Genomic DNA, 12,922 nt, shown 5'->3' with positions numbered 1-12,922 from the left:
AATGTTATTTGTGTTAACAAAGGTAAAATAAAAAAAGTTTGTTAAAAGTCAGTTAAAATGAAAATACACCTTAAAATGTGAAAATACACCTTAAAATGTGATATTATTTCTACTGTATTGCATAGTGTTGAATTCAAATTGTGTGGATGATAAAACAAGTTGTGCATATTTAACCACATGCATTCAAATTTCAAGTTATTGCCTGAAAATTGCACTGTGCCTATTTACAAGGGCATTGGGGCCAACCATCAAATGTTGGACCTCTATAGAAAGCTGTAGTTTTCGTAGGAAACAGTCAAAGTAACTGTGTGATGTACTGACAAAGAGTTACAGAGGCTAGAATTTAGTTTTTTTTTCTTTCTGCTGGATTACAAGCATCTCTGAACTGACCACATTTCAGCCCTCTAGGTCACTTGATATCACATAGAAACACAACTGAGCCCTAGCACCAGGTCTTGTGAAGCTGTGTGCAAAAGTAGATCAATAGAATGAAAATACGAGTGCTTTAGACCATTATTTGCCAAGGTATGCTCATGTGTTTTGTAAAATGCCTATGGAAACTCCCCATAGGACTTTTGTTATCCAAAATGCATACTGACAATCAAATGCTAACTGCACATGAACCCCTTTGTGTAGAAGCATAGTCCTGGTCTCAAATAAGGGGTAACATTTTGAGGTGTCTTGACTATTTAGATTGTATGTCAGGTGTTCTGATAGACTGACAGTGGTGGAGGAAGTACTAAACCTCAGTACTTAAGTAAAAGTACAAATACACAGAGAAATATTTACTTTAGTAAAAGTAAAAGTACCACAATGACAACCCTACTTAAGTAAAAGTAAAAAGTACCTGCTTTTAAATGTACTTTAAGTACTAAAAGTAAAAGTATTTGCATAATGATTTATTCTCTTAATATCTATATTCTAAAAAGGGAAAAATCAGTATGGGCTGTGGCATTTTAATTAAGCTAGTTTTAGGTTACTACTCACTAGATAGTTTTAAGTTAATGCAATTGTGCTTACCATCTGTGGCCCAGTTTACATTCTGACCTACAATTCTAGAGACTGTAATTCTGGTTATCTACTAGGGTGATCTGAGTAATATCATTCAGCAAAACACGAGAGCCTGAAGTTTAACGGGGTAGACAAGGGAAACGTCGGGTGGATCGTAATGCCAATTATGCTGATTGAACAGAAAAGTTGCTGAGAAAGGTGTCTTTATGATTAGGTTCAGACACATAGACATTGAATGAGCGCTCACGTTACTACCCCCCAATTGTAGGCTATGCATCTTTATTTAATCACACACAATTAAGGAATATTTCCTAATCTGGAAAATGTTACGTTTTTTTCCGGCCAGTGGTTCATTAATAGTCTACCATTAATTTGTGCCGCAAATGATCAGACGTGTGACAGAAGCATGGGCATAGCCTGTAACTTCGCTGATCCGCGGATAGCAATCTCATCGGAGAGGAGGCCCTAACGCTGCAGATAACAGACAGAGAAAGGCACAGAACACAGTTGCATGTACAGTGTAGCCATGGGTCTGGTGAATATAGCCTACCGAATGCAGATGGCTACAAGCTCACGCTTTGCCTGGTCTAGACTAGAAGCTTATGTTTCTAAGAATGCACGTAAGCGCCAGAATCTTTGGTAGCAACCCCCGGTAAAACAAACGTGTTTGTCAGAGAGAAAAAAAAAAACTGATCATAAAATGTATGTAAAAAGGAACGATGGTGTTGTAGAAATGTAGCGGAGCAAAAGTACAGATAATTGCTGTAAAATGTAACGAAGTAAAAGTCAAAAGTATGCACTATAAATTTTACTTAAGTAAAGTACAAATACGTGGAAAATTTACTTAAGTACAGTAACAAAGTATTTGTACTTCGTTACATTCCACCACTGTAGACTGACTACACAAAATATGGAATAATTACAAAAAAGTCTCTATTTTTGCATTTACTTTGTTGGTTCAATGAGTGTGTATAAGATAGACTATACATCTGTACAACTAATATTGGATAGTACAACATGAAGATTCAATTTCTATGGATTCTTGTGAATATTTCAGTACCCAATATGTTGCATCTACTTATTGTGCTGCAGCTACACTGCAGCCAGAAGTCAGATAGATAGATAGATAGATAGATAGATAGATACTTTATTGATCCCCAGGGGGAAATTCAGGAAGTCAGGGTAGCAACAAAAGCGGAGGAGGGGGAGGGGGGGCATTTTGGATCAAATTTAATTGAGACTTAAAAGGGGGTTGAAATGGAAACCTTACAACTTGTACTTTAAGAATATATATAGATATGTATGCCAAATTTGCCTTTGTAGGTACCAGGCCATACTAACTCTGTACCGAGTCACATACCAGGCATGTCATTGAAACATACTGTTAGTGTTAAACTTCAAATTGTGTGGCTGTTTAAACAATACGTTGTTCCAACCCTATAATTAGGCTGAAGAATAAAACGGTCTGTTTGGGCAGATTTAGCACGCCCTCATGGTTCTCTGGACATCCTAATGAATAATTAATTACTGCATGGAATACTTCCCATCATCACTTCTCAACACACACCTTATTGGCTGCTCTTGATTGGAGACTGGACCCCTGAGACGCTGTCACTTCTGAAAGAGAGAATGAAAACAAAGAACATGTTTTAGTTCAAACATGGAAACGTGATGGAAAGCCATTTCTGGTACCATGGGAACGTGATGGAAAGCCATTTCTGGTACCATGGGAACGTGATGGAAAGCCATTTCTGGTACCATGGAAACTTGTTGGAAAGCCATTTCTGGTACCATGGAAAGGTAAGAGTCTTACCGCTATAGGAGCGCCCCAGCTTCCCTCCTGTGTGAGTTTGCTCGTGGACTTTGAGATTGCTTGCACGGGCAAACTCTTTCCCACACTGCGTGCACTTGTGAGGCTTCTCTCCTGTGTGAATGCGCTCATGACGCCTGAGAGCTCCTATTTGTGCGAAGCTCGCACCACACTGAGCACAGTGATTTGGCTTCTCTCCTGTGTGGGTGAGCTGGTGTTTTTTGAGAGTGCCACGCTCAGAGAAAGTGCCGCCACACTCGCAGCAGAAGAACCTCTTCTTTCCTGAGAATGAAAACAAAGAATATGTTTTAGTTCAAACATGGAAACGTGTTGGAAAGCCATTTCTGGTACCATGGAAAGGTAGGAGTCATCTTGCTGTTGCTTCATGTGGTGCTAGAGATTGGCATGGGTACTTTCCATAAGATCATCTCTCAATCCAAATCAAACCAGCTATTAGGCTAACTGAAGTAACAGCATCCAAATCAAACCAGCTAATAGGCTAACTGAAATAAAACCATGCCAATCTCTAGGTATGGTGAAGGGTATGTGATGATGTGGGGCTATTTAAATTCCAAAGGCCAAGGGAACTTTATCAGAATGCATAGTATCCTGGATCCATGAAATACGTAACTGGCCTTTAAAAATAAAAATCTGACTGCCTCTATGGAAATTTAACATGGGGGAAATGTAACATACTTACGCACCCTGTATTTTAATGAAGAGCAACCGACTGTAGCCTCTTGTTTTAGTGTTACCGTTTACTTTGAGAAAATCACCAGGCACCCCTGGTTGAAAAACATCCCAAAAGAATAATTTTCTTACCCCCACAAGTGAAATGGACATGGCATCATTTGGGTTTAATGTTTCCTTTTTTATGCCAATCTCAGGCCATGTCTCTGGATCAAATTAAAAATAAAAAAAATCTGATTTAGCGAAAGTTATATTCTTTGTAGAGGTGTACCCATATAAAGGTTAAGCTGAGTTGTGGATGTTTTGGAAAAGAGTGATCCATTATCAGCATCCATGATGACCAAGTGATCCATTTTGGGAGAGAAGGCACTTCACCGCTCCCCGAGTGCCGCTGTAGCAGGCAGCTCACTGCTCCGGGTCAGTGTGCTTCACCTCACTGTGTGCTCTGTGTGTTCACTAATACACAGATGGGATAAATGCAGAGACCAAATTCCTGGTATACGCAAGTATACTTGGCCTAGAAACCCGATTTACATTTTAGTGTTGGGTGTTTTTGATATTTTTATGGCCTTTTTATGCCTTTAATTAGACAGGACAGTGGAGAATGACAGGAAGTGAGCAAGAGAGAAAGAGTTGGGGTGGGATCCGGAAGGGACCACGGGGCGGGAATTGAACCCGGGTCGCCGGCGTACGGTGCAGGTGCCCCTGCCAGCCGCGCCACAGCTGGGGCCAGTTTTGGGTGTTTTTCAGACAATGGGACCTGGTGACCTTCTCAAAGTAAATGGCAGCACTAATACAAGAGTCTACATTAAGATTTCTGGAGGAAAAGACATGTAAAAGGGCAGTATGCTGAGAGACCTGAACGTGCTGGTAAAGAGGGTATATTGCCTAATTTTTGAGTGCCGATTCTGAATATCATATTTACTTAGCTGATTTTCTAGTTTTAAACCTGCTAATTAGCATTTGCGGCCTAAAACTCCATGGGCAACATAGTGTGAAAAGGGTAAAAAATGTTTCTCCTTGATATTCTTATGAAACTTTACTAGTTGATTATTTATGTTGAGACAATATTTTTTCGCTGTACCGAGCGATCCAGGCTCCTCCTTCCAGGGATCCAGTGCTGTGCAGTGCTGTTTTTCGTGCTGGTTTGCTAAAGAGGCCATGTCAATAACAATGACTAGCCTGACCCTCGTGGTGCAAGAAAAACATGACAGCACTTGTTGAAATTGAAATAGGAGAAAAGTGTTGTATAGTTTGTATGGTGTTTGCTAAAATTGCACACATTAATTCACTGTTCATGTTTCAGTTGTTATGTTGTTTAGCACTTTTTAACACAAATATTTGTAAATATTTGTATAGTTTGTACGGTGTTTGTTAAAATTGCACATTGCAACAGTTATTTTGATAAATAATTGTTATACATAATTTTATAAATGCAGTGTCCTCACCTCGTTGTTCTCCAGTTGCCAGGCAGTCCTTTAGAACCACTTTTACGGACTTCAACTTGAACCCCCCGCTCCCCTCCTCATCTGAGGTGGGGGTGTGCTTGAGTCCTTTTTGTCCTTCTCCAGACAAAGTCTTGCCACATTGAGGACGGTGGTATGACATTCTTCCTGTACGATTAATTGAGCATTCACAGGTCACGAGTGGTGTAACACTGCACTACATGTTTACAATGTATTTGTATGTGTGACCAAGCTGTTTTTTGACCAACTTCTGAAGTTGGTCAAAAACGGCTGAAGTGCCCTGAAGTGCCCTTGAGCAAGGCACCTAACCCCTCACTGCTCCCCAAGCGCCGCTGTGGTTGCAGGCAGCTCACTGCGCCGGGATTAGTGTGTGCTTCACCTCACTGTGTGTTCACTGTGTGCTGAGTGTGTTTCACTAATTCACGGATTGGAATAAATTTCCCTCACGTCCTTATAAATGTAGTGTCCTCACCTCGCTGTCCAGTTGCCAGGCAGTCGTTCAGCACCACTTTTGCGGACTTCAACTTGTACTTGCATATGCTCCCCTCCTTGTCTGAGATGGGGGTGTGCTGGTGTCCAGTGGCCAAAGTCTTGTGACATTCAGGGCAGTGGTAAGACATCTTTCCTATACGATTAATTGAGCATTCGGGATCAAAAGAGTATATATACTTATATATATATATATATATTGATTGTATTGTAAAGTTCCTGAGCTAAGCGTAATGTCATCGGAGACTCCAACTCTACAGCTCCAGCTGTCACCTCAGGATGGCTTCAAATTGTGCTTTCAATGTATCTGCGCCTACTGTTCTACTGTTCTACTGTTCGTTTATTTCCCAGAGGCAGTGATTGTCATTAGCCGATATTAATTGTGAACAATTATTGAAGTTATGAATCTGTTGGATAACCACATTTAGCCTACTGCGCAACATGAGTCAATTAATATCATGTGCAATGTGATATATCCGAAACATGTAGCCTAAGCTACCAAGCCTTCGCAAGGTTTGTATGATATCACTTAAGATTACCAGCAATGTTCAAATAGACCAGGTTATGGCCACCTTACACCAAACAACTTTGACAAGATTTGGGAAAGATTCTTGAAAGATTGTAGTCTTTTAACTAATACCCCCCATTCAAGCTTTACTCAAAAGACTCCAATCTTTCAAGAATCTTTCCCAAATCTTGTGAAAGTTCTTTGGTGTAAGGAGGCTATTAACCCATTTCACTTCTGTGTCTCCGTTTCCCAAACCACATTTTCTGATATAATCTTCTGCTGACAAAAATGAGGTGTGGACATCTTAATGCAGTTTAAGGCTGATTTATGCTTCTTACTTGTGAGCCTACGTGGGTCAGCGGCAGTCATTCTCGCGTTCTCCTTTACATCAACAAGACAATTCCTCCAACTCGACCTTTACTCATTGTCTTCATATTTTTCCCCTTTTCAAAAAGTATGATATTCATACTCAAGTCATTCGCGTTCTGTCTCCCTGTACTTTGGAGACTCCTCTGCAACACTAGCTGAGGGGCAGTGGTTGTCATGCCTAAGTAAAATGTGAACGATTATCGATGATATAATACTGCTATTACGATACTGCTTTTATTGCACAACTGAGAATTGGGCTATTAATCGGGTACAAGGTGCTGCCATCTATCCGAAACTGAAACATCTACCAAGCCTTCTATGGGTTTGCTGGGTTCATTGCAATGTTCCAATCAAGCATGTTAACCTATTTCATTTAGTTCACGTCTGTAGCCTACACCTTGTGTGATATCACTCAAGTCTTGCTTTAGTTAATTAGTTAATTACTATCAGAAGCCAAACATCTGACTCTCTCACTAGCTCAAAAATGCCGTCATGTAGGCTACTTTCTAAATATTCAACATAATCGGAAGCAGCTGCAATTGTAACAGGACTGTACTTCCAAAGCTACACCAGCATGTTGATTTTCCAACAAGAGGAGATAACATCCTGGACCTGGTCTACACTACACACAAAGGAGCATACAAAGCCACCCCCTCCCCCACATTGGACTTTCAGACCATATCACTGTTATGCTAATGCCCGCGACAGACAAAGGGTAAGCGAACAAACCGGTTAGTAAGCAGGTAAAAGTGTGGCCTGAGGGAGCCTCCGATGCTCTCAAGACTGCTTTGACACAACAGACTGGGAAATGTTTAAGCAGGCAGCCACTTACAACAACCGGACAGACATAGAGGAGTATACAGACACTGTAACCTCTTACATCACCAAGTGCATCGATGATGTGACCCACACAAAAAGACATCATCACTGGGCTAACTGGAAGCCATGGCTGACAGGGGATGTCCTCAGGCTGCTGAGGGCCAGAGACAAAGCCTACAGAGCTGGGGATGAAGCTGGCATGAGAACAGCGAGCCAACCTGTCCCGTGGCATCAAGGAAGCAAAAAGGAATACACTCACAAGATAACCACCCACTTCAAAGACAGCAGGAACGCGACAAAGCCTATGGCAGGGCATTCAGGCCCTCACGGGACTACAAGCCAGCCACAGAGCTGTGAGAGCAACATCCCTCTGCTCAACAACCTGAACCGGCTTCTTTGCTCGCTTTGAAGCACAAAACAGCACCTGCCCACAGAAGACCCATCCCCTCTACGAGCAGCCCCTGTGCCTCTCTGCCGACAGCGTGAAGAGGACACTTGCTGCTATCAACACCGTGAAGGCAACAGGTCCAGACAACATCCCAGGTCGTGGCGCTGAAGGACTGCGCGGGGGAGCTTAAGGATGTCTTCACAGACATCTTTAACACTTCCCTGAAGCAAGCCATCGCCCCATCATGTTTCAAAGCTGCCACCATCATACCTGTGCCGGGAAAACTGCTCCATCCTGCTTCAATGACTACGCCCTGTGGCACTGACACCCATCATCATGAAGTGCTTTGAGCGGCTTGTCATGTCACATATCAAATCCATTCTCCCCCACCCTGGACCCCTTCCAGTTTGCATACCGAGCCAAGCGGTCTACAGAGGATGCAATCTGCTCTGCCCTCCACCCAGCCCTCACCCATCTGGAAAAAAGAGACTCATATGTGAGATTGCTGTTTATAGACTTCAGTTCTGCATTCAACACCATAATACCACAACAACTCATCTGCAAACTTGACAAACTGGGACTCAGTACCTACCTCTGCAACTGGCTACTGGACTTCCTCTGTCAGAGGCCCCAAGTAGTACGTGTTGGCAACAATACCTCAAGCAGCATCACACTGAGCACAGGGGCCCCCAAGGCTGCGTGCTCAGTCCGCTGCTCTTCACCCTGCTGACGATGACTGCACTGCAACCTACAGCAACAATCACATAGTGAAATTTGCTGACGACGCACAACTCTGGTGGGTCTCATCACCAAGGGCGTGAGACTCAATACAGGTTGGAGGTCGACCATCTGACCACGTGGTGCAGGGACAACAACCTCCTGCTGAACGTCAGCAAGACCAAAGAGATTGTTGTTGACTTCGGGAGAGGTCACACCCAACACCTGCCACTGACCATCGACGGTGCTGTGGTGGAGAGGCTGAGCAGCACCAAATTCCTGGGGTGCACATCAGTGAAGACCTCTCCTGGACCACCAACACTGCATCACTGGCTAAGAGGCTCAGCGCCGCCTGTACTTCCTCACGGAAACTCAGGCGAGCAAGTGCTCCACCAGCCATCATGACCACATTCTACCGAGGCACCATTGAGAGCATCCTCTCCAGCTGTATCGCTGTGTGGGGCGGAAGCTGCACTGAATACAACAGGAAAGCCCTGCAGCGCATAGTGAACACAGCTGGAAGGATTGTTGGTGCTTCACTCCCCTCCCTGAAGGACATTTACACCACCCACCTCACCCGCCAAGGCGACCAAAATTGTGAGTGATGCAAGTCACCCAGCTCACAATCTGTTTGATCTACTGCCCTCTGGGAAGAGGTACAGAAGCCTGCGCCCCCTTTTACCAGACTCACCAACAGCTTCATACACCCAAGCTGTAAGGATGCTGAACTCTCCCCTCCTCTCCCCCACCACCCTCAGCTACATAACATCCTGGACATTGGACCCACAATGGCCGCCTGCACTACTCCACTTGCACACTTGCACACTTGTACACTTTTACAACTTGTTGTTGTTGTCCTGAAAACACAACACTTCTGCTGCTCTTACATAACTTGCACCACTATGCCACTTTCTTTCTTACTTAGGTCAAACAGAACTACCCAAGCCTTTTATTGGCCTGACTTTGCACTAGTATTTTATTGACTGTCTATGCACAATTTCAACCAAATTTTGCTGCTCTTATTTTTTTTCTATTATATGTGCCCTCTTATTTACTTATTTACTTACTTTTTTGTTTACTTGAATGTTATGTTTGTCTGTGGACTTAAATTGGTAAAATATGTCTTGTCTTCACCGTGGGATAGTGAGAAACGTAATTTCGATCTCTTTGTATGTCTGGAACATGTGAAGAAATTGACAGTAAAGCTGACTTTGAATTTGACTTTGACTTTGACATTTTGAAAGAGAACTGCTGCGTCTACTTTGATAAGCAGCATCATGAAACGCACTCACACATATGTTTTGTTTAGCCTCAAACAGGCTTTGCCTGCAGGTGAGCACCTGGGAATGGTTGTGCATCGTGTCAGTAAATAGCAATTTGATCAGTGATCATGCATCATATGAGCGCAAGCTTGGTTTGAAACTTTCTGGGGATGGGGATTTTACACGATCCTTCATCAATGGGCTATGCCCTGCTGTGTTAATAAGACCGTGCTGATGCTAACACTGCAGCTCCCTCAAATCTAGGTTCTCATGCATATTAGGCTAGCTTTTGCCGATGAAAATTAATGCAAAATAATAATTAAAAAAAAAACAGCCCTGCTCCTAACTGAAGAAACGTTTACGTTACCAACAACAACAAACTCAGCTTCACTGCTGCAAGTACAACGTTGGCTGTAATATGCTTCGCCATATTTAACAAACCAGCTAGCTTTGTGATAACAAAATCTTACCTTTTATGTGTTTAGTACACTGAAAGTTATCCACATATCAAACGATTAAATCCACAGTTATGGAGGAACTGTTTTGGGGAAGCAGTTTTGCTGCCCTTTTAAAAATTAAACCACTTAAATCCATAGCCTAGATGAACATTGCGCATAACGTTACAACTATGTTGACATGATGATAAAGTTAAATGCCCAAGGTACACGTCATAAAAGTTGTAGGCTACAAACGCAAAAACTTAATCACAGCTTGTTCGTGGTGTAGCCTAGTGCTGATTGAAATGGGATAGGTTTATCTTGTATCAGGTTATTATGTGTGGAAAATTTATTGGGCTTTTTAGCCTCTTTTAATTTATTTCATAAGGAACTGATAAAAACTGAACAGCAGTGCTTTTCTGCTGTTCAGTTTTTATCAGTTCCTTATGAAATAAATTAAAAGAGGCTAAAAAGCCCAATAAATTTTCCATAGTCATAGTCGATACATAAATAGTTTATTATTATAATTAGGTTATGAATACTATTACTTTACTACTTTATTACTATTACTTTACTACTTTATTACTGTTATTATTATTATTCGGATGAGCCAATAATGTAAATCTGAGTCTGAAATGTTGGCTACAAACAGTCTATACTGCTGTAACTGCACTGCTGCAATTGTGTAAGGGATAACGGCCGCCGAGGTGTCCTATCCTGTTATACGGAATTAATGGACGAGGGCGAGAGGCAAAGAACTCCCTGACGCGCAGCGGAGGAGTTGCCTCCTCCTGAGTCCATTAATTCAGTATAACTGGACACACCTCGAAGGCCGTTATCCCGCTTATCACCCAGTTGCCACTGTAAAGCAAAGGAAACACGCGGTTCCGTTTAAAAAGAAGCTCACTAGTTCAGCTTGTTGTACAACTTTCGTGGGCCCTATAACAACGATTGCATGGACAATTAGCTTGTTTACAGTTGATTCCATTGTTGCAAAGCTGCAACCAAAGATTCTAGAGCGCTGCAACCGTCGTCCTACTATAGTTGTTATAGTTACCATTAATAAGCATTGATATGGAACGGTGTTCTGTTATTCAGAATTAATAGACCCTTTCAACAAGGTAAACAAAAACAATGCTTGAACGTTCTATTTGGGCCCCAATCTACTTCCTCTGCATTAAGATAACATATGGAATGTTAAAAAGGAAGTCTTGTGGGGCCAACTATGATGCTGATAATGGAACTCTCTTGAAAGGGTCCATAGCCACCCCACCAGCCAATCAGAAAAGTATAATTGTTAACTTTCGGGAACTATTTAAGGCTTCCATTAGCCGCCATTGTTGGAAATAAATGAAACATTAGCGTCAATGGAGTTGTCGCACATCTCTATCTATAAGGCTCTGGCCTAGGTTAACTAGCCTAGTTTAAGCGACATTAGAGTTAGCGCACGTAACTGTTAACTTTAGTGTAGCCTAATCTCAGAGCCCGTTAAAAAATCTGAGGTTCCCCAAAACACCAAGCTACAACACATGTCTCACCTGTCTTCTGTAGCAGCGTGCAACTGGCGAATGCTAGGCCCAAACTACACGTGTCTCGGTCAACCATAGGGAGGGAGAGTAATCTCATCGCCACCTACTGGTTGCGTTCCTAGAGTTTAGCGGAGTGGATGGGATTTTTTTTTTTTTTAGAAAAAATATACCTCGGTGCATATTGGGATCTTAATTTAATGCTTTCCATATGTTAGGCACTCGGATCCCCTCTATTACTTCTAGCGGTCATACCTCATTTTTAGGATCAGTTGAATTGTACGCTGTACAACATATACACACATGACTGCAAAGCCAACAGTAGTCATACTTCCATCATCAAGTTTGCAGATGACACAGTGATCTTGGGCCTGATTAGTAACAACAATGAACAGCTGTACTTGGATCAGGTTGATGAGGTGGCACAGTGGTGTCAATCTAACAGCTTGACACTGAATATCAATAAAACCAAGGAAATGGTATTGGATTACAGAAGGCAGCAGCAGAACTACAGTTACACCCCACTAATGATCAGCGGGCAACCTGTAGAGAGAGTCACAAGTTTTAAATACCTTGGTGTCCACATTACACTCAATATGTTCTGAAAAAGTCCAGACAACGACTCTACTTCCTTCGTCAGCTAAGGAAATTCAAAGTTTCTACATCCATCATGAAGGCCTTCTACACTTCAGCGGTTGAGAGTGTTCTAACTGGTAGCATCATCACCTGGTATGGGAACTCCACAGTTAGAGATTGTAGTACTCTGCAGAGAGTAGTGCGCTCAGCTGAACGTACTATAAGAACTCAACTCCCTGCTCTACAAGATATCTATTCCAGAAGAGTACTCCTAAGAGCCCAAAAGATTCTGAAGGACTCTTCTCATGCTAACAATGGATTATTCCTACCGCTGAAATCAAGAAGACGCCTATGTAGTCACAAAGCCAGAACTGAGAGACTCAGGAGAAGTTTTTATCCCCAGGCCATCCGAACTCTGAACTCACACTATACTGACTTTGCACACATTCACTCCTCAGCACTCTCAAACATTTCCCAACTCTGAACTCACACTATACTGACTTTGCACTCATTCACTACTCAGCACTCATGACCCCCCCCCCCACACACACACACACACCTACAAGACTTTTAGCACTTTTACATCCCTCTCCCTATACTACAGACCTTTTATTTATTTTCTTATTTCATCACACATCAAAACACACACACACACACACACACACACACACACATATCTGACTTTCTCCAACTTTTGCACATCTCCATAGAACTTTTTATTTATTATTTTTAATTTATCCTCCATCTACCCATGTCCTTGATTGCCTAGCCTTTCTGCCCCCCCCCCCCAACCCCCACCCCCAACACACACACTTACATCATCACTGGCATCACTTCACATACATACAACACAC

At 42.4% G+C, this 12,922-nt stretch overlaps 1 protein-coding gene across 1 annotated transcript; it reads right to left on the bottom strand.

The window, feature by feature from the left end:
* Positions 1 to 2,560: 2,560 nt before the first annotated feature.
* On the bottom strand, positions 2,561 to 11,555 carry LOC125286162 (zinc finger protein 79-like). Its single transcript, XM_048230928.1, has 5 exons — positions 11,505 to 11,555; positions 5,450 to 5,602; positions 4,960 to 5,124; positions 2,825 to 3,103; positions 2,561 to 2,628 (listed from the first exon to the last, which is right to left on the bottom strand). The coding sequence occupies exons 2-5, from the start codon at positions 5,595 to 5,597 to the stop codon at positions 2,561 to 2,563; spliced, it is 660 nt and encodes a 219-aa protein (XP_048086885.1). The 5' UTR covers positions 5,598 to 5,602; positions 11,505 to 11,555.
* Positions 11,556 to 12,922: the final 1,367 nt, after the last annotated feature.

Source organism: Alosa alosa, chromosome 21, assembly GCF_017589495.1.
Source record: "Alosa alosa isolate M-15738 ecotype Scorff River chromosome 21, AALO_Geno_1.1, whole genome shotgun sequence".
NCBI classification, from domain to species: domain Eukaryota; kingdom Metazoa; phylum Chordata; class Actinopteri; order Clupeiformes; family Clupeidae; genus Alosa; species Alosa alosa.
Note: the sequence above shows the minus strand (reverse complement) of the source record. Positions and strands in the feature narration are given on the sequence as shown.